We start from the raw sequence: 25,616 nt of genomic DNA on the forward strand, positions 1-25,616 counted from the left end.
GTGTCTTGTGGCTACCTCATTGTATCAGGTAACATTGTATCAGGAACTAATTCTTCCTCCAGTCACATTTGGTAACTGATCTCTAACCTCTGTGTCCATCCCCTCCACCCCTCCTGGGCTTCAGCAACCTCTAGTCCTCCTCTTGAGCCCAGCCAGTCTTTTAGCTTCCACTCGTGAGTGAGAACACGTGGGTGTGACTTCCTGTGTCTGGCTTATTACATTTAATACGATATATTCCAGTTCCATCCAGTCCTGCAAGTGACTGGATTTCATTCTTTGACTCTGGCTGAATAACATCCACTCATATAGATGTAGACACTTACATCATCTCTATATACGTATTTTTTTTCTTCATCCCTTCATCCACTGACACATATTCTTCCTTCATCGGAGCATGGATGTCATGGTTGGCTCCATACCTTGCTTATTAGAAATGGGGTTACAATAGACATGAGAGGGAAAGTGTCTTCAGTATAGCATTTTATTTCCATTATGGCTATGTAATGGGATGCCTGGGGATTCTATTTCCGGTTGTTTTTGGAAATTCCAACCAGAATTAGTTGGCCGCAGCGTCTAGGTCAGTAAAATGCCCCAGAATGTCCCCTGGTGAAAGAAAAAAAAAACATTCTTTTTCTGCAGAGAGCACATGTGAGCTACTAAACACGCATGGCCATGAGGAACATTATTTGCCATCTTCTCTTTTTCATGAATGTGAGTTTAGAATGTGTGTGTGGCTGTGCCATATTGGATGGTATAGGTGTAGAGCAGTGTGCAATGGGTTTGTTAATGCTGAGACAGGGTCTTACTATATAGCCCTGGCTGGTCAAAACTCACTGTATAGATAAGGCTGGTCTTAAACTTGTGGCTGTCCTTCTGCCTCTGCCTCTCAAGGGCTAGGATGACAGCTGTTATGGAACATGCCCAACTGCTTTTAGTATTTTCAAGATAAAAAAGATCAAGGCTGGCAATGTAGCTCAGTGGTAGAGCTCTTGCCTAACACAACTAAGGCCCAGAACTCCATCCCAGTATTGTGATATATATATATATATATGTGCGTGTGTATTATGTATACTCATATACAATATGTGCATATATTTATGAGTGTATATGTGTGTGCATACATGTGTACATGTGAGAGAGATTTTTCTTTCTCTCAAGCTTGCTTCAAAGTAGAGAGAAAGATAAAATGTACATATGACTTTAAATAAAAGCCCCAGTCAAATATGTATGGAATTTATCAAAATGTAAAGTGTATATGAAAGATAAGAGCCCCAGGAATGGCCAGGTTCATTCTGAAACCAGGGGCAAGCTGAGTGGGGGAGGAGAGGCGGGACTTGCTCTGCTAGTTGTTAGACTGTGATAGACAGGGGTGAACAGTGCCGCCAGCTTGAGGACAGACAGACAGCCACTGGACGGGATGAAGGGCACAGGTCAGGGTCTTCCAGCATAGCTAGGAATCTCATAAAGACAGAGGCAGAGCTGTAAATCTAGGCAAAGTTAAGCACATTCAGATAGCTGCTTGATCATATGGAAGACGTAAGTAAAATTAGATCCTACCATATTCTGCACAGGATTAGTTCCAGAGACATTAAAATTCAATGTGAAAATACAATTTAATAAGGCTATATAAAGGCCTAGGGTATAGCTCAGTGCAGACTAGCACTAGGTGCTAGACGTGTGTGTGTGTGTGTGTGTGTGTGTATGAGAAAGCATTTAAAATCTTAGTAAAACATGATTTTTATAACAAGACACACAAAGCAGGAACCATGAAAAATGTATACTCTATTCCATCCAAATTGAGATTTCTTAGAGTATCAGAGAAACAGACATTAATCCACAGACTGAGAAGATGGTGCTTGTGTTGTTACACTGGTTTATCAGTGAGCAAAACTCACAAATATACAATGTTGGCACACCCAACAAGTCCTCAAGAAACAGAAAGTGCAAGCAGGAGACAGAAAGAAAAATAGGTTAGGACTTGGAAAGAGCATTGAGACATGAGGGTTTGATTTGGAGAACAAAGCGAGCTACTGAACATAGAACCTCCAGGCTGCCTCATGGAAAGTCATCCCTCAGAACTGGCTGGTCCAGAGGACAGCAGCAGCAGTGCCTGTAGGGGCTGACCATCAGTGAGGCACCAGAAGTAGGACGACAGGGCACACTTAAGAGTGGCAGGGCATGACAAGCAGCCTGCAGTTATCACACAAATGTTTGCTAAATACCTACTGTGCACTAATGTTGGTGCTAAAGTGAAGGCCCAGAGCAAACTTTTTCCCTGCATGAAACTTGGGATGTAGGGGAGCAACAGATCAACAAGGGAGTGAGTAAAACGATAAGATGAATGGATAAACACACACAGGGATTAGCTGATGATGAGGGCAAAAACGGGAGCTTGGGATGCACTTATTCGGGGAAAGTGATTGAGTGTCACCTTTCAGTGGCATCTGAGTTAAAGACTGGGGAGTGAGAGGGACTGGGGTGCCACTGAAATTCTGAGTCTGGGGCAGGCAGGATGTGCATTCACCAAAAGCTAGGTCATCAGGCAGAAGAGAGTTAGAGAAGGAAGACCCAGGGGCTGGAGAGATGGCTCAGAGGTTAAGAGCACTGGCTGCTCTTCCAGAGGTCCTGAATTCAGTTCCCAGCAACCACATGGGTGCTCACAACCATCCCTAATGAGAGGAGAGACCCAGTCTGGGGTGGGGTCCAGGAGACAAATGGGACCAGAGTGAGGTGTGAAATACACAAATACAGAAGTGACTGGGGAGTAGATAGACGGTGTGTGTGTGTGTGAGAGAGAGAGAGAGAGAGAGAGAGAGAGAGAGAGAGAGAGAGAGAGAGACATACAGACACACACACACACACACAGAGAGAGACAGACAGAGATACACAGAAAGAGTCAGACACACCCTCCCACCTGTGCTCACCAGGCAGCCCTTGATTCAAACACAGAGAGACAGAGAGAGAGAGAAGAGAGAGAGAGAGAAGAGAGAGAGAGAAGAGAGAGAGAGAAGAGAGAGAGGGGGAGAGAGAGGGGAGAGAGAGGAGAGAGAGAGGGGAGAGAGAGTGGAGAGAGAGAGGAGAGAGAGAGAAGAGAGATGAGAGAAAGGGAGATAGGAGAAAGAGGGGAGAGAGAAGAGAGAGAGGAGAGAGAAGAGAGAGAAGAGAGAGAGAGAGAGAGAGAGAGAGAGAGAGAGAGAGAGAGAGAGTTTTCTATGCTGTGTGATCCCACCAGTTCTTGGGCCCACCCATGCATGGTAAAGTAGTAATGGTGAAAACTCTGAGCACTTTTCTGGTACTTTCCTCTTGTTAATCCTCTTTCCTCTTGTTAATGTGTAGGGTCTTCACAGGGACCCTACAAAATAGGTATGTTAGTCTCATTTAAAAGCTGGGAAAACCATGGCTAGCCAATTGAATTTCTCAAGATCACAAGTAATAAAGGGATGAGATGGGCTGGAACAGGGCAGCCTGGCTCCAGCATTCCTGCTGTGGGGAACGGAGCTCAATCTGCACTCTTTGGATCCTTTGAGAAAGTTAGCAAAAGGATGGTTGATAGCATGAGGTGGATCCCGGGAGAAGAGCTGGCTTAAGGCTGGCTGATGGCATGAGTTTGGGGGATAGGGTGGGGTAACCTGGAGAAGAGCTGGCTGGAGAAATTAGAGTAATTTAGATTGTACTGACACAGATGCACTGGGGTCAGCACTGGTGAACCTGCAACCTGGCAGCTGATTGCTAACCCACTGGGCCAGGTGATGGGTTGCGGACCACATATGCTGAGCATCCTACAGGGTCTGCAGATCTTTGAGGGGCAACAACGACGCTGTAATGGATTCAAACCGACCAAACACCACTGTTTCCCAGAGGTTCAGGATGGGAATATATGCAAAGCATTTTGCCTTAAAGTGGTCCCTTCTCCTCTTTAACTTCAGGACTAAGCAACTCTCTTAGACCCGTGGGCTGCCCCTCTGTCCTGCTGGAATAGTTAGCCAGTTTCTGCCATGTCTCCAACATGCCACCCAGGGCTCTAGGCGTGTGATGAGGCAGGGGCAGGTGTGAAGTCCTGTTCCTGGAGGTGGCTCTCTGTCACCTTCGGAGTTCAGCGCCTTCGGCTCCAGCAGCCTCAGAGCACTGGAGGCTTTTTCCTGGAGTTCAGCGAGGCTGGGTGATCCTGGAACTCAGGGAACTCCGACCCGGGTGTCTCTTTAGGGCCGGCTACAGGTCCGAGGCCTTGGTGTACGGTGGCACTATTCGAACCCACCCCAACCGGCTCTCCGGGTCTGTGCCAGCCTGGGGCGCGCACGGGCGGGAGGCCGGGAGCCTGGAGCGGGAGGAGCGGACCGGGGCGGGCTGCCAGGGCGAGAGAGCGAGCGAGTGAGGCGGGGGCGGCGGGTGCAGAGCTGCGGGCGGCGGCGCCCGCGGGTCACTTGCAGGCCGAGAGCGGCAGGCGGCAGGACGCGTGGTGGTGGGGCGCACCATGCCCACGTTCGACCAAGCGCTGAGGAAGGCAGGCGAGTTCGGGCGCTTCCAGCGGCGCGTGTTCCTGCTGCTGTGCCTGACCGGTGTCACCTTCGCCTTCCTCTTCGTCGGTGTGGTCTTCCTGGGCAGCCAGCCCGACTACTATTGGTGTCGTGGGCCGCGTGCCACGGAGCTGGCCGAGCGCTGCGCCTGGAGCCCCGAGGAGGAGTGGAACCTCACAGCACCGGAGCTCCGCGCTCCGGCCGAACGCCGAGGCCAAGGCCACTGCCACCGCTACCTGCTGGAAGCCACCAATGCCAGCACTGAGCTCAGTTGCGACCCACTTGCTGCCTTCCCCAACCGCTCTGCGCCCCTGGTGCCCTGCAGCGGTGACTGGCGCTATGTGGAGACCCACTCCACCATCGTCAGCCAGGTAAGTGTGGCTCTGTGCTCCCTCTCGCTGCCACACTGCAAATGTGAGAAGGTGGCCACCAGACTAGGTCTCTAGAGTCTCGGTGACTTAGAGACACCCACCCACGCCAGATGAGCACCCTTAGGAACCCACCAGGTTCCAGCTCATGCTTGCAAGTACTGCATTGCAAATACCTGAGAACGCCTTTTGTTTCTGTCCCTGTCCTAAGGAATGGCTTCAGGTAAAAAGGAAAACTTTCCTAGAAGCCAACTGAGAGACACTTTACACACACACACACACACACACACACACACACACACACACACACACACACACACACACCTGCCTTCACGGTTGTCACTGAGGTGTGTTGGCACAGTGATTGGAGATTATGGGTCCCATCTTGACTGGGGACTTCTTCAGGCGAGGTTGAACTATGTTGGCACATCCGGGTTGGCTTATCTCTAGGCGGGTGCGGGAGAAGGGGAATCGGCTTTCAAGACTTGAAGATGGGGCAACGTTTTTCCAGTGCTCAGAAGATTATCTGAAAAGCACAGGACAAAGGTCGAGGCTCTCCCGGGCAATAATTTTGGTAAAACTGCTTTGAGGACAAAGAACAGCAATTTAAGAGAAGTTGGGAAAGCTGGGATATTGGAAAAGAGTTTACGGTTTTTCCTGCTAGTAAATGATAGGAACGCTCGGAAGCAGTCCATGTGACTGCTGGGGCAGAAGAGAAGGCAATTCCCACACTTTTGGGGTCTAGGTCTCCCTCCCTCCCTTCCTCCCTCCCTTCCTCCCTCCCTCCCTCCCTCCCTCCCTCCCTCCCTCCCTCCCTCATTCCCTCTCTCTCTCTCTCTCTCTCTCTCTCTCTCTCTCTCTCTCTGTCTGACTCTGCACCCTTCAGCACCATGAGCTAGGAGGCTGTGCTTTGCATGCTTTTGGTCAGTTCAGAGCCTGCTTCAGAGACATCTGCTTCACAGGCACTAACAACTCCACTGAGTTTTGCCTAAGTCATAGCTCGACTTAATCTTCATAAGATGCTTGATTGTACTCAGGTAAATGGAGGAAGGAAAATTTGTTATCTCTTAGTTCGTGTCCAAACCACTTGTTTAGACAACAAGGGGAATACCAGGAGGCAGGAATGCCTTCTCCATAGTTTCTCTTTCCTTGGTGGTCATGTCTCAAGTTGGGCTATAGCTCCTTGAAGCTGTTCTTTCCTGTATGACATTATGGGGATATGGTAGCCTACTCAGTGAAGTTCCGGAGATCGTGTCTCAAAGATCACAAAGTTATCCCCTGACTTCCTCATGCACACACATGCATGAACACATTGGAATACACATGCACCCTCCTCCAGTGTGCATGCATGCTCACGTGCACACACACATTCCATTAAAAAGCCTTCAAAACAGAATGCAACCTACTCTAGAAAGACTGACATAAATAAGGTGATCCTTGGACACCCAAGAAGAAGCCATAAAAATCTGTATGCAAATACTCTGACTGGTTCTTCAGGAATTTGCTGGGGTTCCAGGGTTGATGGAACTTTGTCGGGTGATTGACAGTTCTTAAACACGGCACAGAATGGTAGGAAGTCAGGAGCTGGTCCCGACAGGGTCTCTAGGGGGCTATGTGCCTACAGTCTGTCAATTAACTTCTTCAGCCCCGATTTCTCATCCTATGCATGCCATTATTGTCACTGGGAGGTGACATCTCAGTGTGCACAGAACAGTGGTCAGACTTCTTCAAGGGCAAGCTAAAATGTTACTTAGGCTGCCTGCCTTAAAGCTGTGGATGAGGTTATGAAACCTACTGGCAAGATTTCCTTGTCAAATTCCAAATAAATTTAACCTCTTGTGGCTCTCTTCCATGCATCAACTCTCAGGAGGAACTCCCCATGTCTTTCCCAGAAGCCTCGCCACTGAATCCCACAGAACCTCCCAGGCTTCAATGTGCTATCTTTCATTTAGAATATGAATGAATTAATTTCTGTTATATCAGAGACTATCAAAGTGATAAACAAAACTGTGGTTTTGGTTTGGCTGTTGTTACAAACTGAGTATATTTCCAGAGACCTAATGTTGGAAGAGGTGGGAAGTGGTACTTGTGAGGGGAGATATGATTGTCTTAGCTTTGTAGAAGGGAGAGCTAAGGCTGGTGATGTTAAAGACCCTGCCAGAGTCCCATACTGTCATGGAGGTTGCTACAGGTCAACCTTAGTTCTCTGTTACTATGGTGGTCCTCTAGTCAATGTGCCCTTTGTTTCATTTGGTGGTACTGGGAACACATCCAGCCAGACTGGCTGCTGGGGAAGCTGGGACTTAATCTGGTGCAATGTGAACAAGGTAAACTGGTTGCTTAGAATGCATCCACCCTTGCCATAGCTTCATAACAACTAGAAGGAACTCCAAGGAGCTAAGTCAGGAGCGACTGTCAATTGTAGGGCTGTTCCAAGCTATCTCCTTACTCAAGGGGATTTCCTACCTATGCTGAACTCCTCAATATGGACTTTGCTGTGTGCCTCAACCTCATCTGCTTGTTAGATATGGAGTGCAACCTTGATGGAGTGCAAACATTGAGTCAGAGCCCTTACCCACTAGATGTTTCAAATCTTAAAGGCTAGGGAGGTAGCCTTTAAGATTGATGGTGGGATTCCAGGAAGGAGTAAAAGACTAACTTTCTACATCAAGGTGCCTTCAGACACATAAACAATTGCTCACCTGTCACTTTTCTTCTGAAATAAAAGGGAGGTCAGGGATATGGCTGATCTATTGGAGAGAGTGCTGGTTGCTTTGTTTTCAGGCTTCCTCTTTATCCCTCAAGTGCCTGTTTTGATTCCTGCACAATTGTCCTCAGACATAGACCAATTAGTTAGGGGGATCCCCCATAGTGCCAACCTAATGCTGTCCCTCCCTAAGGGTCTGCAAAATGTGTTACTGAGCTATTGTTTGAATTGTGTGTGTTGGAGAAGGGTGTTAGCCAAGCCACAATTCTGGCCTAGGCAGGGTCTCAAATTTGCTATTGGCACTTAAGAAGGAAGTATTGGGGCTGGAGATATGGTCCAATGGTTAAGGGCACTGTCTGTTCTTCCAGGGAATCCAGATTCAATTCCCAGCACCCACATGGCAGCTCACAACAATCTGGAACTCCAGTTCCAGGGCATCCAAATCCCTCTTCTTACCTCCATGGGTACCAGGGATGCATGTGGTGTGCAGACACACATGCAGGCAAAATACCCATTTAAAATGCCTAAAAAGAGTGTATTGCTGTATTGTTTGAATGTATAGTGTCATTTGTGTCTTCCCTCATTTTTGCTGAATTAGCTTGATTGTTGGAGTATCTGTTAACATTATTTATTTAAATACTCAATTTGGGCATCATTTGTTTTCCACTTCATCATTTTCTCCTCTTTCCTATGTGTTAGTGTGTTTTACCCAGGTTAAGTTGGATCCTCAGCTCAAATTTTCTAGCCTGTTTTTTTTAATAGTGTAAATATTTAAAGCTACACATTTGCTTCTAAGGACTCCCTTGGCTGTACTTCCAACAAGCTTTTAAATGAGTAGTTTTGAAAGTAGTGCCTAGATTCAGTCTGTGAGCAAATATAGATGCATGTTATTGTCTGAGCTGCATCTATATATAGAACAAAGGATGCCTCATAAAATGTTGTGTGCCTCATTGAGTCTAAGCACCAATAAACAACCATATTTCCTTGCCTAGCTCATATCTGGGGAGCAGGATCAATGCTGTTTGTGGTAACTGAGCCACCTTGACAAGAGTTTAATTCAGCATACACTGATTGTTTACTGTGCAGCCACCAGTCCCACAGGAGATGAGTGAGAATTCTAAGGGTTCTGAGGAATGGAATTTTTATCAGCAAGGAGCTTTTTCTTGCTTTTGTTTAAAAAAAAATGATGAGACTAAGCTAGGTGAGTTAGCACACACCTGTAATCCCAGGTACTTGGGTCTGATGTAGGAGAATCACTTGTGCCCAAGAGTTTAGACACAACAGCAAAGCTCCATCTTAAAACATAACATAAATCACACTGACATGTCCACAGCCTCATGTCCAGTGCCCACTGGAAGAATCACTCTTTAAAACCACGTTGCATCTGTCGTCTTCTTCACTCAGGCTTGGCAGCAGGTACCTTTACACATCGATCCATCTCACTGGCCTTGAAGGAAACCTTCTTAGACTATTTAATCAAGCTGTCTAATGTCCTGGCATAAAAACACAAATGCAAGTAGTTATTATGAAATAATAAAGATGGCCATGCTTGCTGACTGTGATAACACAGAGCTGTAATCTCTGTTTGGGGAGGCTGAGGCAGCTCAAAGATCAGGAATTCAAGGCTAGTCTGGTTACACAGCAAGACTCTAAAGACTCTATCCAGAGGGAGGGATGGAAGAAGAGAGACAAACAGAGAGAGAGAGAGAGAGAGAGAGAGAGAGAGAGAGAGAGAGAGAAAACAAATTTAAAAATAGGCATTGGTATGGCCTAGGAAGCAGTTTGGTAACTTACATCTATGTACAAAGGCTCCTAAGTAGACTAGTCTTTCAGTGGTTCATGAGCTGCCCTAGCATGCTGGTGGCTGTATTCCTACAATGCAGAAGGTGGAAGAAGGGAGGTTATTAATTGGAGACCTGGATATACAGTGAGTCTCTGCCTCAAAGCAAGAAAGCAAATAAACAAAAACAGAAGAAAGAGAAGGGGAGAGAAGAGAACTCAAGCAAAGGGAAGGGGAGAGGGAGGGATGGGAAGGGATAAGAAAGGAAGGAAAGTATCCTGGAGACACATCCCTTTAGGTACAATGACTTCAAAGCCTCCAGTGTTGCTGCAGTTAATGAAATGAAGGAGCCTAGCCGGTTATCCGGAACATGTGTTTGAACACAGGTACTTTTCTTCACATAGACAAGTTGATTGAAGGTTATAGGAGGAACTAAAAATTCAGTCACCTCTCAACATATAAATTCCCACACGTGAGAATGTATAGTGAACTTGTTCTAAGAGGATAAGACTGCAAAAAAGAGTGAAACAAAGAAAAGTTAAAGCATTGAGAAAAGCCATTCTCTGCCGGCGAGGCAATCGGAGCCTCTACCCCACTGCTCTTGTGTTCCCACCAGCTCCTCTCTGATGTGGGGAGGATTTCCATCCTTGTCATCTTCAACTCTGTGCCTTCCTTCTTGATTGTCACCTGTGTCTTTTTCATCGACTTCCCTTTATCCTCCTGTACAGTGAGTGTGAATCTATTTAGTCTTAATAAAAACCAGAGTCAGATATCAAGGGTGAAAGCTGAAAGACCAGAGAAGCAGAGCAGCCAGCCACCTGACACTTCTTACCACTTTGACTCCTTAGACTGAATGGGAGAGAGCTTATCTCTATGAATCCTCAAACTGAATGGACAAGATCCTGTCTCTACCTGCCTTGTATTCCTGTCTCCACCTCCTGATGGTGCTGGGATCAGAGGCATGAGATCCCAAGTGTTGGAATCAAAAATGTGTGCTGTAAAAATGTGTCCTGCCGCCGCCGCCGCCGCCGCCGCCCGCCACCACCACCACCACCACTACTACTACCGGGCTCTGTTTCTTTTAGATTGGTTCAAGGTTGTGTATCCCAGGGTGGCCTTGAATGCCTGAGCTTCCTGCTCTCTCCACCCAAGTGCTGGGATAAAAGGTGTGTGCCACCACTACCTGGCCTCTATGTTTCACTAATGGCTAGCTCTTCCCTCTGATCTCCAGGCAAGGTTTATTTGTCAGAACACAACAAACTATTACACAACAGTTCGGTCTCTAGTGGACTGTAGCTGTTCCCTGCAGCCAGCGACCTGCTCCAGAGGACTTCGTGTTTCCATTGATTCCAGAGGGGTCAGTCTGAATGCTGGTCTCCTCTCTAGAGCTATGTATCCCTGCACCAGCCACCACATCCACCCTGCTGAAATGTATAAGTTAACTGTTATTCCGTCCTCAGTGTTTTAGATCTTCATTGTTCTTCCTTCCTTGACTCATACTTTATTTTTAGAGGCTTATTATTAAACTAATTTAAGCTGGCACCTTTTAAAAACTTTTTGCGTTCCTTTTCTTGGTGATATGGTCAGAGAATATGATTTTTAAGACACTGATTTTTTTTTGTTTTTTACTTTTATTAACTTTGTTTTTGTAGGTTTGTCAGCTAGTTTTACTGTTAAAATATTTTCTGTCTGGGTTAACTTTTTCTATGCTGGTGATCAATATTTACAAAAAAACACATTATTTTGCAGAGTTTCCCAGTTTCTAGATTTATGAATTTTATACAAGATGTAATTTTACCAAGTGTGTGTGCATGTGATTTTAGAGTTTAAAAATCCATCATAGTGAATTGAAATTTTTATTATAGTATAAGATCTGATCTAAGATCTAGGATGTGTTTTGTCTTAATATCTATTTTATCTGCCATTAATATGCCATTATCTGCCATTCCATCTTTCCCTTGATTAATATTTATCTTTAATTAATCTTTCATTACCTTGAATTTCAAATGTCCCATGTTCTGGTAGTTTTCTGAGGCTCATAAAATGCTCTTAAGACGATTTTGGTTTTATGGAACGTGTTTAGTGTTTGTGTGGTAGTCAGCTTTCCATTTCTGGGACAAAATACTAGAGACAATTGACTTACAAAGAGGAAGCTGTATCTTGGCCCTTGGTTTCAGAGGATTCAGCCCTTGGTCATTGTCCACATCTCTTAGCCTGTGATGAGACAGCTCCTCATGGTGGAAGTCTGTGCATAACACATAAAGCTCTCACCCTTGTAGTGGTCTGGAAGCAGTGTGGCCAGGGATCCTAATGTTGCTTTCAAGGGTATGTCCTTGTACTAGCCTCCCCATAATAAAGGTTCCACTGTGTCCCAATAGTACCCTGGGCTGGTGACAGAGCACCCAAGGTCCCAGCTTTAGTGAACCTTAAGTAGTTCGGGATTTGATCTCTTTAGATGTGTTATGGGAATTGGTGAATTTGGGCTTGTTGAACGATTTTTTCCTTTAATCTTGGCCTTTCTGTGTTTTTCCTTCTGTAAAAGAAAAATAGTTAGACTTGCTTTTCCTACTCCATTTTATTCCTTCTTTGCTTTGCTGGAAATTTAGCTTTTTTTATTTCAGCTCTTTTAGTGATTGCTCCTGGAAAGTTTGCCAAGCTTATTTAACAGAGACTAAATTTAATGCAGGGAGTCCCTCTACCTTAAAAAAAAAAAGGATTATTTATGTTTGCGAGTGTATGCCCATGTGAGTTTATGTGTGCCACTTGTGTACAGGTGGCCACAAGAAGGAGGTGATAGAACTGAACTGAACTGAAAATATAGGTAGTTGTGAGCTGCCATATGGTTGCTGGAGCAGAACCCTGGTCCTTTGCAAGAGAGGCAAGTGCTCTTAACCACTGAGTCATCTCTCCTGCCCCCTAGACCTTCTCTTAGACAATCTGAGAAACTTAGAACACTTCAATTCAGCCACCGCTCCCCTTGTCTTTTGATCAGTATTAACCAATGTTCCTTGTCTGTCATTTTGTTAATGCATGTTTTTTAGGTAGCCTATGAGCGCCTTGATTCATATCCACACTATATTCACCCATTATGTTATCAGATGTCTCATTTCCTCCCTTCCTATTAAGTAAATCTTTCAAAAGGCCCTGTAGTGCCGTGGTTCTCAACCTGTGGGTCTCAACCCCTTTGCATGGTCAAACAACCCTTTCTCAGGGATTGAACATCAGACATCCTGTGTATCAGATATTCCCATCATGATTCGTAACAGCAGCAAGATTACAGTTATGAAGTAGCAACAAAAATAATTTTGTGGTTGGAGGGGGTCACCATAACTTGAGGGTCACAGCATTAGGAAGGTTGAGAACCACTGCTTTAATGTGTATTTGTAGGTCAGAAATGTGTTTTGCACCAATGACAGTTTATGCTGGAGAGGATGTGGAGAAAGGGGAACACTTCTCCACTGCTGGTGGGAGTGCCAACTTGTACAACCACTTTAGAAATCAGTATGGCGACTCCTCAAGAAAATGGGAATCAGTCTACCACAAGACCCAGCAATTCCACTCTTAGGCATATACCCAAAAGAAGCACATTCATACAACAAGGACATCTGTTCAACGATGTTCATAGCAGCACTATTTGTAATAGTCAGAAACTGGAAGCAGCCTAGATGCCCCTCAACAGAAGAATGGTTAGAGAAAATGTGGTACATTTACACAATGGAGTACTACTCAGCGGGGGAAAAAAAAAAACAAAAAAACAATGGAATCTTGAAATTTGCAGGAAAATGGATGGAACTAGAAGAAACCATTCTGAGTGAGGTAACCCAATAACAAAAAGACAGACATAGTATGTACTCACTCACATGTGGATTTTAGACATAGAGTAAAAGATTACCAGCCTACAATCCACACTGCCAGAGAAGCTAGTAAACAAGGCTGACCCTAAGAGAGACAAACATGGTCCCCTGGAGAAAGGGAAAGGGTCAAGATCCCCTGAGCAAATTGGGAGCACAGGAAGAGGGTGGAGGGAGCTAGGAGAATGAGAAGGGGAGAAGAAGAGGTGTGAGGAGGACACAAGGAGCAGAAAGGTTGAGTCAGGGGAAGAATAGAAGATAACAAGATTGGAGCTACCATAATAGAGGGAGACATTTTAGGTTTACAGAGAAATCAGGCACTAGGGAGATGCCTGGAGATCTACAAAGATGACACCAGCTAACAATTTAAGCAACAGAGGAGAGGCTACCTTAAATGCCTTCCCCTGATAATGAGATTGATGACTAACTTATATGCCACCCGATAGCCCTCATCCAGCAGTGGTGGAAGTAGAAGCAGACACTCACAACTAATCACTGAACTGAACTGGAATCCAGATGCAGAAAAGGATGAGTGATGAGCAAAGGTGTCCAGACCTGGCTGGTGAAACCCACAGAAACAGCTGACCTGAACATCAGGGAGCGCTTGGTCCCCAGACTGATAGCTGAGATACCAGCATGGGACTGATCCAGATCCCAAGAACATGGGTTTCAGTGAGAAAACCTTGGAAATCTATGGGACCTCCTGTAGTAGTTCAGTACTTATCCCTAGCATAGGTGTGGACTTTGGGAGCTCATTCCAAATAGAGGAATACACCCTGAGCCAAGACCACAGGTGTGGGCCTAGGCCCTATCCAAAAGGATACAATAGACTCTGATGACACCCTATGGAAGGCCTCACCCTCCGTGGGGAGCAGAAAGGATATGTGATAGGTAGGGTTTTAGTTGGGGGAGTAGTAGGGGAGGACAGGAGGGAGAGGGAACTGGGATTGTCATGTAAAATAATCTTGTTTCTAATTCAAATTAAAAAACTCTGCAAAAAAAAAAGAGAAATGTGTTTTGGTGTTGTTTATATTTATATATCTTTATTCCATCATTAGTCTTGAAAGTCAACTTTCTAGGTGAGTGGTCCCCCCTGCCATTAGCTGTTTTCTTCCATCCTTCTGTAAACAGAAATCCTAGGCAGAAGGGCCAGGTCCAGCCACTTGTGCTGAAAAAAGCAAACAAAGACAATGATGGTAAAATGACACACATCCAGGCACAGGTGAAAGGGCTGTACAGCTGAGTAGTATGGATGCTCACATCTCAGGTCTGCTTCTGCAAGGGGCGGGTCTTGGAGAGAGGCCTTATTATTTGACAGACACACTAGTTCCTATGAGACGCTGCTCCTGCTTGGGGGTGGTCTCATGATGGTATGATCGATACGGGTCCTGCAACCCAAGGTGACTACTGTTTAGGACAGTGGAGACTTTGGGTCACCTTTTCGGAATCCTGCAATAGGATATTTATAAATGCTGACATTAAAATACCCTGGTCTTGTCTTTATGTCTGCAGTCTTGAAGAGGCTGTGATAGGTTTGAACATCAGGTTTGTAAATGCCAGCACCCTGAGTGCTGAACAAGACTATGTGCAGAGTTAAGCAGGTAAGCAGAGCAAAGCAGAGGAGGTAGAGACAAGGAGCAGGGCAGGGAGGACAGGTCTTGTTTTGACGTACCTTGAGGGCCCAGAAGGAAGATCTGGTATTCTTTAGTAAAGGCTGTTTCTTAACCACCATCTGTTTTGAAGAGTGTAGACCTGTGGATCTGTCACTCAGCTTCCATTTTGTTCTGGAGGTCTGTCGTCAGTCCGACTGTCCTTGTGCAAGTGATCTTGTTTTCTCTCGGGCAAGAGTTGTCTGTAAAACACAGCAGGCAGTCATTAAGCACTCCATAAATGTTTCTTGAGTGAATAGATACGTTTTCCTTGCATTTAGCCCTTTGGTCACTTCTAGATGATGCTGAGCCCATCTCTCTCCAGTGCAGCCTTCCCTTCCTTTCCCCTGTGCTGCTGAGATTCTAGTTAGATATAAGTTGGACTTGCTTTTTTCTTTCCTTCATGGCTTCCCCACACATGTCCATTTCAATATCTATAGGTATAGTCTGGTTCACTAACTTTCCATTCAACAGTCAAATTTTCTGTTTAACCCATCCATTCAACTTTTTATTTTAAAGAATTTTTTTTTAACCAGTGTTTGTGCTATTTGAGAATATGCCTCGTCGTTTACTGGTGACTTTGTTTTTTTTTTTTTTTTTAAGTCTCTTTAATTAATTTCCCCCAAACTGCTCCTATTTCATGTATTGTAACTACCTGATGCCCTTGGTGTCCTCTATTGTTTGTGGCTTACTATGTGTTTAATGGCTGTGTGTTCCCAGTCCTTGGTTGTCTCTGGGAAGCTTGGTTCCTTCCATGCAGGATTTCTTCTTGCCTCTTTGGAAGCTTGGAGACAGCGGTTGCCTAGAACTCTGCCTCCCCTCTAGGCAGCCTGACTGGCCCGAGAATGACTGAGGCTTTTGTCTGTTTTGATTGGAAGTATGAGCTTTCTCTTTACTTCCTGAAACACTTCAGCGTAAGTTCATCATAGTAACCATCTCTTTCAGCCAATGACAAATGTGTTTCTGTAGTATGTCTCTTTAATGGAGTAAAATCAGGACCCTAATGAATGGGGCCACCCCACTTAAATGTCTGCTCTGTGGTCTAGGTGGAAGACCAAACAGATGCACCATCCGGTGACATTTGTGGGCCCCAGTACAACCAAGAAAGTGTTTGCAACAGGGGCTTCATTGTGGGAATGTGCTAGAGCCCTTCCTGCTTCCTCTGACAGCTGGCATTCTGGATTGTCAGCAGCAGTACCCCTGAAATTATTCACATTCAGTGCACGCCAGGCGCTGGGCCGGGCTGGACGGACAAAGATGAGTGAGGTCGTTTCTCCACCCAGCTCTAGGCCTGGCAGGGCCAACTGTCCTGAGTCAACAGTGAGAAGAGTGCAGTGGAGAGGCGCTGCCTTCTCGTGAATGCCAGGTGATCTGGGACAGAACGTATGTTTACCTTGATCTCAGCCTTGGAGGACAAGGAGGAGTCCAGGATGAAAATGCCAGGGAAGTGATGTTTGGTTTTCAGATTCTCTAATCTTTATCATCCTTTTCCGCTGTAGCCCTTGAGGGCCCCTGAGCAGGGCTGGCCATGCATTCCTAGGTCCCACCCGTAGAGTTTGGAATCCAAAGATGGGGCTGGGTTTAGGACTCTTTCCTTCTTTCAAGCATCCTAGGCCCATATTGATGGTCCACAGACCTCCCAGGGAGACTCTGTTTCTTAATGAGGAGTGTGATGAGAACCTCATGACAGGAAGATAAATCGGCAATGGGTCTGCCTAACCCACCCTGCAGACTGAGGGGTGGGTGTCCCATCCCTTTATCTCCTGGCAGGAGTCCTGGGTCTTATCTAATGAGATGCATGTGTTTATTCCCCAAAATTTTTGCACTCCCCAGAGGTGCACAACAGATAGGAAGCTCCTTTAACTGATGGGGTTGAGACATAGCTGAACCAAAGTGAGAATCACTGAAGCTTGGAAAGGAATGTTATTCCAAGGCACAGCCATCTGCACATCAGGCAGGTATGACATCTTCACAGTCTACCAATGTATTTATTTTCCTTTTTGTGTCAGATGCTCGGCCAGAGCAAAGAATGGTGTACTCTGATTCCCAGTTTGGTTCCAGAGACCATCATGGGGTAGAAAGCATGGAGGCAGGAGCAGGGGCAGGAGCAAGGGCAGGAGGCAGGAGCAGGGGCAGAGGCAGGGGCAGAGTCAGGGGCAGGAGGCAGGAGCAGGAGCAGGAGGCAGGAGCAGGAGGCAGGAGCAGGGGTAGGAGTAGGGAGCAGGAGGCAGGAGTAGGGGGCAGGAGCAAGAGGCAGGAGCAGAGGAGGGGGCAGGAGGCAGGAGTAGGGAGCAGGAGGCAGGAACAGGGGCAGAGGCAGGAGGCAGGGGCAAGAAGCAGGAGCAGGAGGAGGCAGCTGTTCACATTGCATGTGCAGTCAGGAAGCAGGGAATGAGTAGCACTGGCTCAGCTCACTTCCTCTTTATTCATGGCAGGCCCCTAGCTCATGCAATAGTGTTACCTACATCCACAGTGGGTCTGGATTAATTCAACTAGGGAATTCCTTACAGACATGCCCAATGGTTTGTCTCCTAGTCAATTGTAGGTCTGGTTGACAGTATTAATTATCACCACTGGCTGAAGTGTTTTGCACAAACATGGTACATGGTAGTGGACTGGAAAGGGCGCACATACCTTCCAGGATCAGGTGACTCTGGGCCTAGATCCCAGCTCCTCTGTCTCCTAAGTCCAGCAACTGCCTGGCTCTGTCTTCTTAGCTCTGGAGTGACTGAGCTAAGGTTTGAGTGTAGAATGTTCCTTAAAGACCTGTGTGTTGGAATTCCTGGCACTGAGCTGTCAGTACAGAGACTATGGAACCTTGTGGGTATGGGGCCTAGCTGGTGGGACCAGGTCACTAGGGGCAGGCCTTTGAAGACTAGATCTGCTGTTGGTCATATCTGCCATCAGTTATAGCCTGAATTCTCTGCCTTCTGTCTGATACTGTGGTGCGAGAGGCCACCGCTGCATGTTTTAGCTGCCACCAACTCTAACACATTCTCTCTGCCATGATGGACTAAATCTCAAGAGACCTGAACAGAAATAAGTGCTTCCTTCCTTGAGTTACTTCTGTTAGTTACTTGATTACAGTGACATAAAAGTAACTAACCAGAAGCTAGCTAAAAGCAGCTAACCCCTCCTTAGTAGTTGCCTGATTTGAGCCTGGCAGCCACCATTGTGTCTAGACACTGTATCTGACAACCCAGCTGCTCAGAACGGTGGCTTCATGTGACTGCATAAGGACTTTTGAGCCAAGTGGCACCTGAGGGAAAGGAACTGAGAACAGACTGGTGGCCAGGTATGACCCTGGAACTGTAGTTTGCGGACCCCTGGTCTGACGCAGTAGATCTCTAATAAGTTTTTCTTTAAAAGGAGGAGCGCTAACTTTTTTTTTTAGGCAGTAATTTGCACCTTAAGCAGAGACTACCAGGGCTTTCCCTCTGTGATGCACAGCTGGGTCACATTATCCAAGTCTCTTTGTGACTTGAAGGACAATGTAACCAAGTGCTGGTCAGTGATGTTGGGGCCATTTCAAATGGCACACTGCAAGGTCCAGAGACAAAATAACCTTCCCCTTGCACCCCACCCCTGTTTTACTCTTCTAGCACTTGGCAACAGTGACCCTCGAAGGCCTAGAAGCTGAGGGACTCCTTAGATGGAAAAGAACCAGTTTTGGAAAGTCTGCAGGAGTGGCAGTGCCATCCCCCCGCCCCCCGCAACCTAAATGGGAATAGGAGACTATGGATGAGACAAACTTTAAGTAATTTTTTTTTCAGGGCAGGGAAAGTCTCATGTTTACCAGGCTGGCCTTGAAATTCTGATACCTCTGTCTCACCCACCCACCCCGCCCCCAGTTCTGGATTTATAAGAGTTCATCACATCTAGTTCACGTGATGCCGGAGATTGAACCCAGGGTTCTGTGTATGCTAAACAAGCACTCCAGCATCTGGACTATGTTTCCAGCCTAAAAAGACAAACTTTCTGATATAAACTGCCTTCTGTTAAGGCTCTTTCTGTGAGCCGGTTCTGACTGCTGTGTTTTGGTCTATTTCCTATCAGAGGGAAGAGTGTAAGACTATGGGCTCTAACACAACAGCAGGAAGTTGGCTCCTGGCCTCCCTTTTCTGGGTGATGCTGCCCACTCACTGGCAGCACATCTGGGGCTCTTCCCCTCTTCAGGTTGTGACCCTGAACCCAATGAGGCACACCTACCCTCATTGGATCCTTTCATATGTCTGTTGCGTTTCCCCAAACACCTTTCTTTCTTCTTCCCAGGTCATTCCGGATTTTCCGTTAGCATGCACTTTAGGGGTGCCTTGCATGGAGTCTGCCCCCCCCCACCCCATGCTCACCTCCACCCTGGGGCTAGGGCTGGGTTCCTTGCTCTGCCTCACATTTCCCACTAAGTGTTGATGGTGTGAACAGCTGCCTTCCTTGTCAAGTGAGAGCAAGCATTCTGACCCCTTTGCTTGTGTTTTTGTTTTTTTGAGACAGGGTTTCTCTGTAGGTTTGGAGACTGTCCTGGAATTCTCTTTGAAGACAGGCTGGCCTCAAACTCACAGAGATCCGCCTGCCTCTGCCTCCTAAGTGCTGGGATTAAAGGCGTGCGCCACCACCGCCCCTCCTGACCCCTCTGCTTAACATAACAGTTAAATTAGTTATATTTGTGAGGAGATTCATGAGTGAAAGAGAAAGGGGCCGAGTGGTAAGCGCAACCCTTGTAACTATATTTAAGCTAATCCCGAAGTGGACTGCCACAGACTGACAGAAGCCACTTTTTCCTGACACTGCAGTTTCTCAATGACCCACAACAAGTCCTTGTGTTTCTCTCCTCCTTGGGTCTGTGAGGTGTGATCACTAATAGGGTGGTCAAACCACATACAAACTTTGGGGCAGAGAGCTCCGACGCTTACTTGACCCGTGTCTGCCTGCACTCGGGGTGTCGTCTGTGGGAGCTTCCTCTGAGGGATGTGACCTGGCAGGCACATGAAGAGGACAGGGGGAATGGAGCTGTCAGCTTCCTGAGGTCATCATTTTTATGTGCTGACGTCCATTGTGTAGAAAAAAGCCTTTTCTCAGCTGTCATGGCTCTCCTCAGCAGGCCCGTGTCGTCAGTAGAGCCCTGTGTGGGGGCAACTGGGCACAGGCACAGGGCTGGGCAAAGGCAAGGGGCATGCAGGAGCTAGTGCTTGCAGTGCCAAGGTACAGCTGGACCCCTGCCCTCTGAGGAGTCAGAGCCGAAAGCATGCTACCCAACCTTCACAACAAAAGGGAAACTTGGCAATGCTCTTTCTACCCACCCCACCCCCTTACACACGACCAAGAAAGGAGTTGATTTCTATTGTGTGAGGGAAAGCAAACTCCTTGGCGTTCCTTCTCGGTGTAGTGCTTTTAGAGGGACAAATGGCTAGTGAGGGAGCGGACAGCTTTTTACTGAACAAGATTTCTGAAACTCAGCTTCCAGGAGACCTCAGTCTCTTGCTTTTCTGCTTTGTTTGTAATAAAACCAAGGCACTTTGGGGCTGCTTCCTGTGTGACAATAGATAATCACGGAGAGGATGGAGCTTAGGGGCTTCTAAGAAAGTAGGTAAATGCAATTTTTAAAAAATCCTTAAGCTCTGCAGTGGTTTTATTGGAGGGAGGGGTAAGGGTGTAGCCTTTAAAAATCAAGACTGATTTAGCATTTTTAGTCTTCAAAGCTGAATTCAGGGAGGAAAAAAATGAAAGTCAGGCAGGAACACAGGGACAATTGTCAAATAGTTTCCAAGACCCATGGTGCCAATCTTTGTATGATCTGGGAAGTAGATGCTGTGGTGGAAAGACTGCAGATTCCCCATTGGTTATGTGTGACCGGGATGCTAACCTGCTTCTATTCCGTGAGTTAACCGGTCATTTGTCAGCTGGCTTGACGCTCCTCTCATTTCCCTGGCCTCTGAGTCAGTTTTCAGGTTCCTGGAGTTATTTAATTCCCAGCCCTGAACTCAGGGATACCAGATCTGTGTGCAAGTGGGAAGATGTCTCAGGATGAAGCTAACCTAGAACATGAAGGTGTTGGCTTCCTGAAATCCAGATGAGTTCTTCTCTGAATGACCTTTCTTCCTGGTGGATTTGACATGACACCCATGTTGTTGACAAGAGGTCCAATTCCTGTGCTGAACATCTAGGCCCTTGTAGATAGTAAAGAACCTGGCACAGGCCATGTACACAGTGGAAAATGCTACATGGAGGCAGAGTGGGCTCAGGCCCAGACTTAAGAAACATGGATATGTTTTTCTCTTCTGCCAAGCCCAGTCCTCAGGGATGAAGACTTAGCATGCACACACACCATGCACAAAGCTCTGAGTCAGATCGCTGGCACTGTGTAAACTGAGTTGAGGAAGTACAAGTCTGTAATCCAAGAGCATGGGGGAGAGGGTAGACACAGAGGATCAGAAGTTCAAGGGCATCCTTTTCAACAGAGAGAGTTCAAGGCCAGCCTGCAGTATGAGGTCCTGCCTCAGAACTCAGCAAGTACAGACCCTCAAATAGGCAAACAGCCCAGTCTTAGAGAGTAGCTGTCCTCTTATGTAGGATCACCGTAGGGCAGAGGAGACAGCTGAGTGACACACAGGGCTCTGGTTTTTCCGCCTGACAACAGTGGCCAGTCACAAATGAATCAGAGCCCTAGAAGTCTGTCCACACCCACAGGCTTTCCCCCTGCAAGTGTCTGATTGTGGTGGTTGATCTTAATTACCGATTTGATTGAACCGAGAAACACAGGAGACTAGTGAGGCACACCTCCGCATGTGTCTTACAAGGATGTTTCCTGAGTCGGTTAGATCATGAGACTCCATCCTGATAGTGGATCAGTCCTTTCATGGCTTCATGTGACGATGGCCACATTAGGAGGTGGAGCTTAGAGGATGGAGATCCCTGCAGGTGAGCTCTTGGAGCTATGTCATGCCCCGCCCCCATTCCTGTATCTCTCTCTACTTCTGTCTACCCTGAAGTAGTTTCTTTACCACATGTTCCCACTGCCATGTCAATCTGCCCAAGCCCATGGGTCCAAGTGACCACAGACTGAACACTCTACAACTGTGAGCCAAATAAATAATTACTCCCGTTAAATTACTCTGTTTGATATTTAGTCACAGCAAAGCAAACTAATGTGATGTTTAAATATTTAACTTCACATTACCTGGTATAATGACCAATATCTTATAGTAACTTAGATGATATCATATCTGCTTAAGGTCCATTGTAACTTTTTGGTAGGTTCTGTTGCTAACGTATGTCTTATTTATAAGTAAAGAAACCTGTAAGCACGGGATACTGTGTTTTCTTGTTGCTCAGAAATAGTGCAGGATGAAATTTGGAAACTTCAAGTACCGTGACTGACTGGGTGTTCCCCTCTTCTGGGGATGTCTGCTATTGCTGTGTAGGCAGAGAGCATGAGGGGGTCATTGTCTTCTCCCACACACAGGACTTCAGAGTTCTGGTGCAGGTCTCTTGCTGGCTTCTGCTGCTTAGACAGCTGTGTGTTGAGCTGACATTCTCCCATCTTTGCATACCTTCCTCATATAGAAAGAACAGGTTTTGCACAGAGACCTCATTGAGTTACATGGGGGGGTGTTTGTCCCCACTGCTCCAGTGGATCCTTAGGGAGTGTTTTTTATTTTTCCCCATGTGATGTGGAGGTAGATGTGGCATGGTGGCTTACTGTGAAGTGCACAGTGGTATGTAGAAACAGACATCCAGAGGAAGGCGTTTAGCAAACTCAGATGGGATTTTGAAGGTCCCCTCCTAGATAGAGTGGGGACAGAAGACAAGATGAAATGCCTGGGACATCACACATGCTGATACAGACTGGGCTCAACATGTTCCTTTGGCTCTGAGTTTGCAGTGAGGAACCTGGTTGTCACGTGTTGAAGGGGCCAAAGGCTCCGAGGTCCTTTTGAGAGCAGCCTGGACCACTATCGTCTGGACCACACTTCGTCAGTAGTATACAAGCCATTCTGAGGCATGTGATACCCCAGTCCAGGACAGCTGCATCCTTGCTCCAGCGTTCCACGTCTCGGATGCCTTTCCCAGTTGTTGCTCAGCCCAGTGTACGCACAGGATGGCTCTGATTTCATGGTGTTTCTGCCAACTGGAAGCCATGGGCAGCCAACAGCTCAAGATGAAAGGCGATGTGTGCGTCTCCAGACCCACAGGGAGATACACTGTAAGCTGATGTCGTTGAGTCATAAACAGAAGGGACCAGGTGCCAGGGCTCCTGCCCAAAAACTGATTGTAGCACATTTATGGGAGAAGGAAAAGTGAAAAAAATGCACCTCTTTAATTCTGATCTTTTAAGTGATGCCTCCCAGATGCTGTCGAGGACCAAGTTTCCTTTCATTGCTCTGGTGAGTTTTCAAATTATAGACTCATAGGAAAGTCACGTGGTTTATCCAAAGTATTCAATATCTATGATAAAAGAGAAAAGAAGATTGAAAGTAATTCTAATTAATTTGTGTCAGCTTTTAAAAAGGTGTTTTTATTAGTTTTAAGTGATGTGTACAGGTATGTGCAGATGAGGTTCTGAGAGGGTGTAGGATCCCCTGGATTTGGAGTTAACAGGGAGTTGGGAGGCCACACGAATGCTGGGCATCTAACTCAGATGCTCTTCAAGGGCAGTACACATCCTTATCCATGGAGCTATCGCTCCATCCTTTGCCTCAACTGTTAAAAGTCAAAGAAGGAAATACATTCCAGTTCTGAGATGAAAGAAATCATATGAAGAAACATTCCTGATGAGGCACCTGTCTATGTGTCTTAGTTAATAGTGATTTGGTGATCATGTGACCAGTTTATTAGAACCTTTTTAGTCAGTGTCCCTATAGGATCACTAGGATCCCCTATTTAGTAATATGTTTGTAGGGCTTATCTAGAAGAATTTAGATTTTAAAACCCAACCTAGTCCAATAGGTTATTATATAAATATATATACTATACATATACTATATATATAGCATGTATTATATATAATATCTATTAGACTAGGTTATATAAGTAAACACACACACACACACACACACACACACACACTGAATAGATTTACAATACATCAGTGGATAATACTATTTGATGGTACAAAATTTTGCAAAGAAGTGATGGAATTTTACATGAGAGTTGCTGTGTTATAGTGTAGCTCATCACTGAGGCTACTAAGTGGCCAAGAGTTCAGGGTTCCTGGCTGTGGGAACCCAAGAACGATCTTTTGTGGGAGGTTTTGTGATGATCTGGGAGAAATGGCAAAAACATTGGCAAACAAAGCTCACACTTATAGTCTCATCCTTCAGGAGGCTAAGGCAAGAAGATTAGGAGCTGAAAGTCAGCCTTGTTATAGGAGATCTTGTCTCATAACCCACAACAACAAAGCAAAAAGAATAAGAGGAAAGAAACTGCTGGTGGACATTTCTTTCCCGCCAGCCACTCCTAAGTAACCACACTGAGGCTTGTATTAATTATAAATGTTTGGCCAATAGCTCAGGCTTGTTACTAGCTAACTCTTACATTTAAATCAACCCATATTTCTTTATTTTATTTTATTTTATTTTATTAGTTCAAATTAGGAACAAGCTTGCTTCACATGTCAATCCCTTCTCCCTCTCCCTCTCCTCCCCCCCAACATCCCACCTGCCCCTAGCCATCCCCCTCCACTCCCCAAGCAGGGTAAGGCCCTCAAAAGGGGCTCCCCAAAGTCTACCACATCATCCTGGGCCAGGCCTAGGCCCTTCCCCATGTGTCCAGGTCAAGAGAGCATCCCTTCACAAGGGATGGACTCTCAAAATCCCTTCTTTTTTTTAAGACCTTACATATTTAATACAGTGTGTTACCCCTGTACAAATGGAAAAAATTAAGTTCAACATTTTAGACCAATATGGCTATTAATTTTTGCACAATGCCAACTCAAGATGGTAAACTGGGATACTTTTTTCCAAAGTTGACAGCACAACTAAAGTTTCCAAAAATTCAAATTATATATGTATATATATATTTATATTTATATAAAAAGACCAATAATGGCAGTATGTTATGCATCAATAGCAGCAACAGCTTTTCCAGGTTCTGCAGTCATTTGAACAAAATTGTAGAGACATCCAGAACTCTCCATTAAAAAAAAAAAAAAAGTAAAAAACAAAATCCCGGAAAAACATCACAGTTCTGTTACTCTTGTGGTACTTGGCACCATTTCTTTTTAAATTAGCTTCTCAATCATCAATTAAAGGAAACCATTCTGAGCAACATCATTAAAAACAGCTCTGATAAAGCACAGTCACTACTATGTATCATAAAGCAGGTCCACATATGAGGAGTACATATCATGTTTGTCTTTTTGTGATTGGGTTACCTCGTTCAGAATGGTTTCTAGGGGCATCTAGGCTGCTTCCAGTTTCTGGCTATTACAAATAATGCTGCTATGAACATGGTTGAACAGATGTCCTTGTTGTATGAATGTGCTTCTTTTGGGTATATGCCTAGGAGTGGAATTACTGGATCTTGTGGTAGACTCATTCCCATTTTCTTGAGGAGTTGCCATACTGATTTCCAAAGTGGCTGTACAAGTTGGCACTCCCACCAGCAGTGGAGGAGTGTTCCTCTTTCTCCGCATCCTCTCCAGCATAAACTGTCATTGGTATTTTTGATTTTAGCCATTCTGACAGGAGTAAGATGGTATCTCAGAGTTGTTTTGATTTTTCATTTCCCTGATGGCTAAGGATGTTGAACA

The 25,616-nt window shown here is 45.8% G+C and overlaps 1 protein-coding gene across 1 annotated transcript in view; it reads left to right on the top strand.

The window, feature by feature from the left end:
- Positions 1-4,471: 4,471 nt before the first annotated feature.
- The window catches only part of Slc22a3 (solute carrier family 22 member 3), an 87,670-nt gene continuing 66,525 nt past the window's right edge, over positions 4,472-25,616 (top strand). Inside the window, exon 1 of the mRNA XM_027401098.2 lies at positions 4,472-4,885. Coding sequence (XP_027256899.1) covers positions 4,472-4,885 — 414 coding nt within the window. The remainder of the gene's footprint in view (positions 4,886-25,616) is intronic.

The sequence above is a fragment of the Cricetulus griseus genome, chromosome 2 (genome assembly GCF_003668045.3).
Source record: "Cricetulus griseus strain 17A/GY chromosome 2, alternate assembly CriGri-PICRH-1.0, whole genome shotgun sequence".
In the NCBI taxonomy this organism is placed as follows: domain Eukaryota; kingdom Metazoa; phylum Chordata; class Mammalia; order Rodentia; family Cricetidae; genus Cricetulus; species Cricetulus griseus.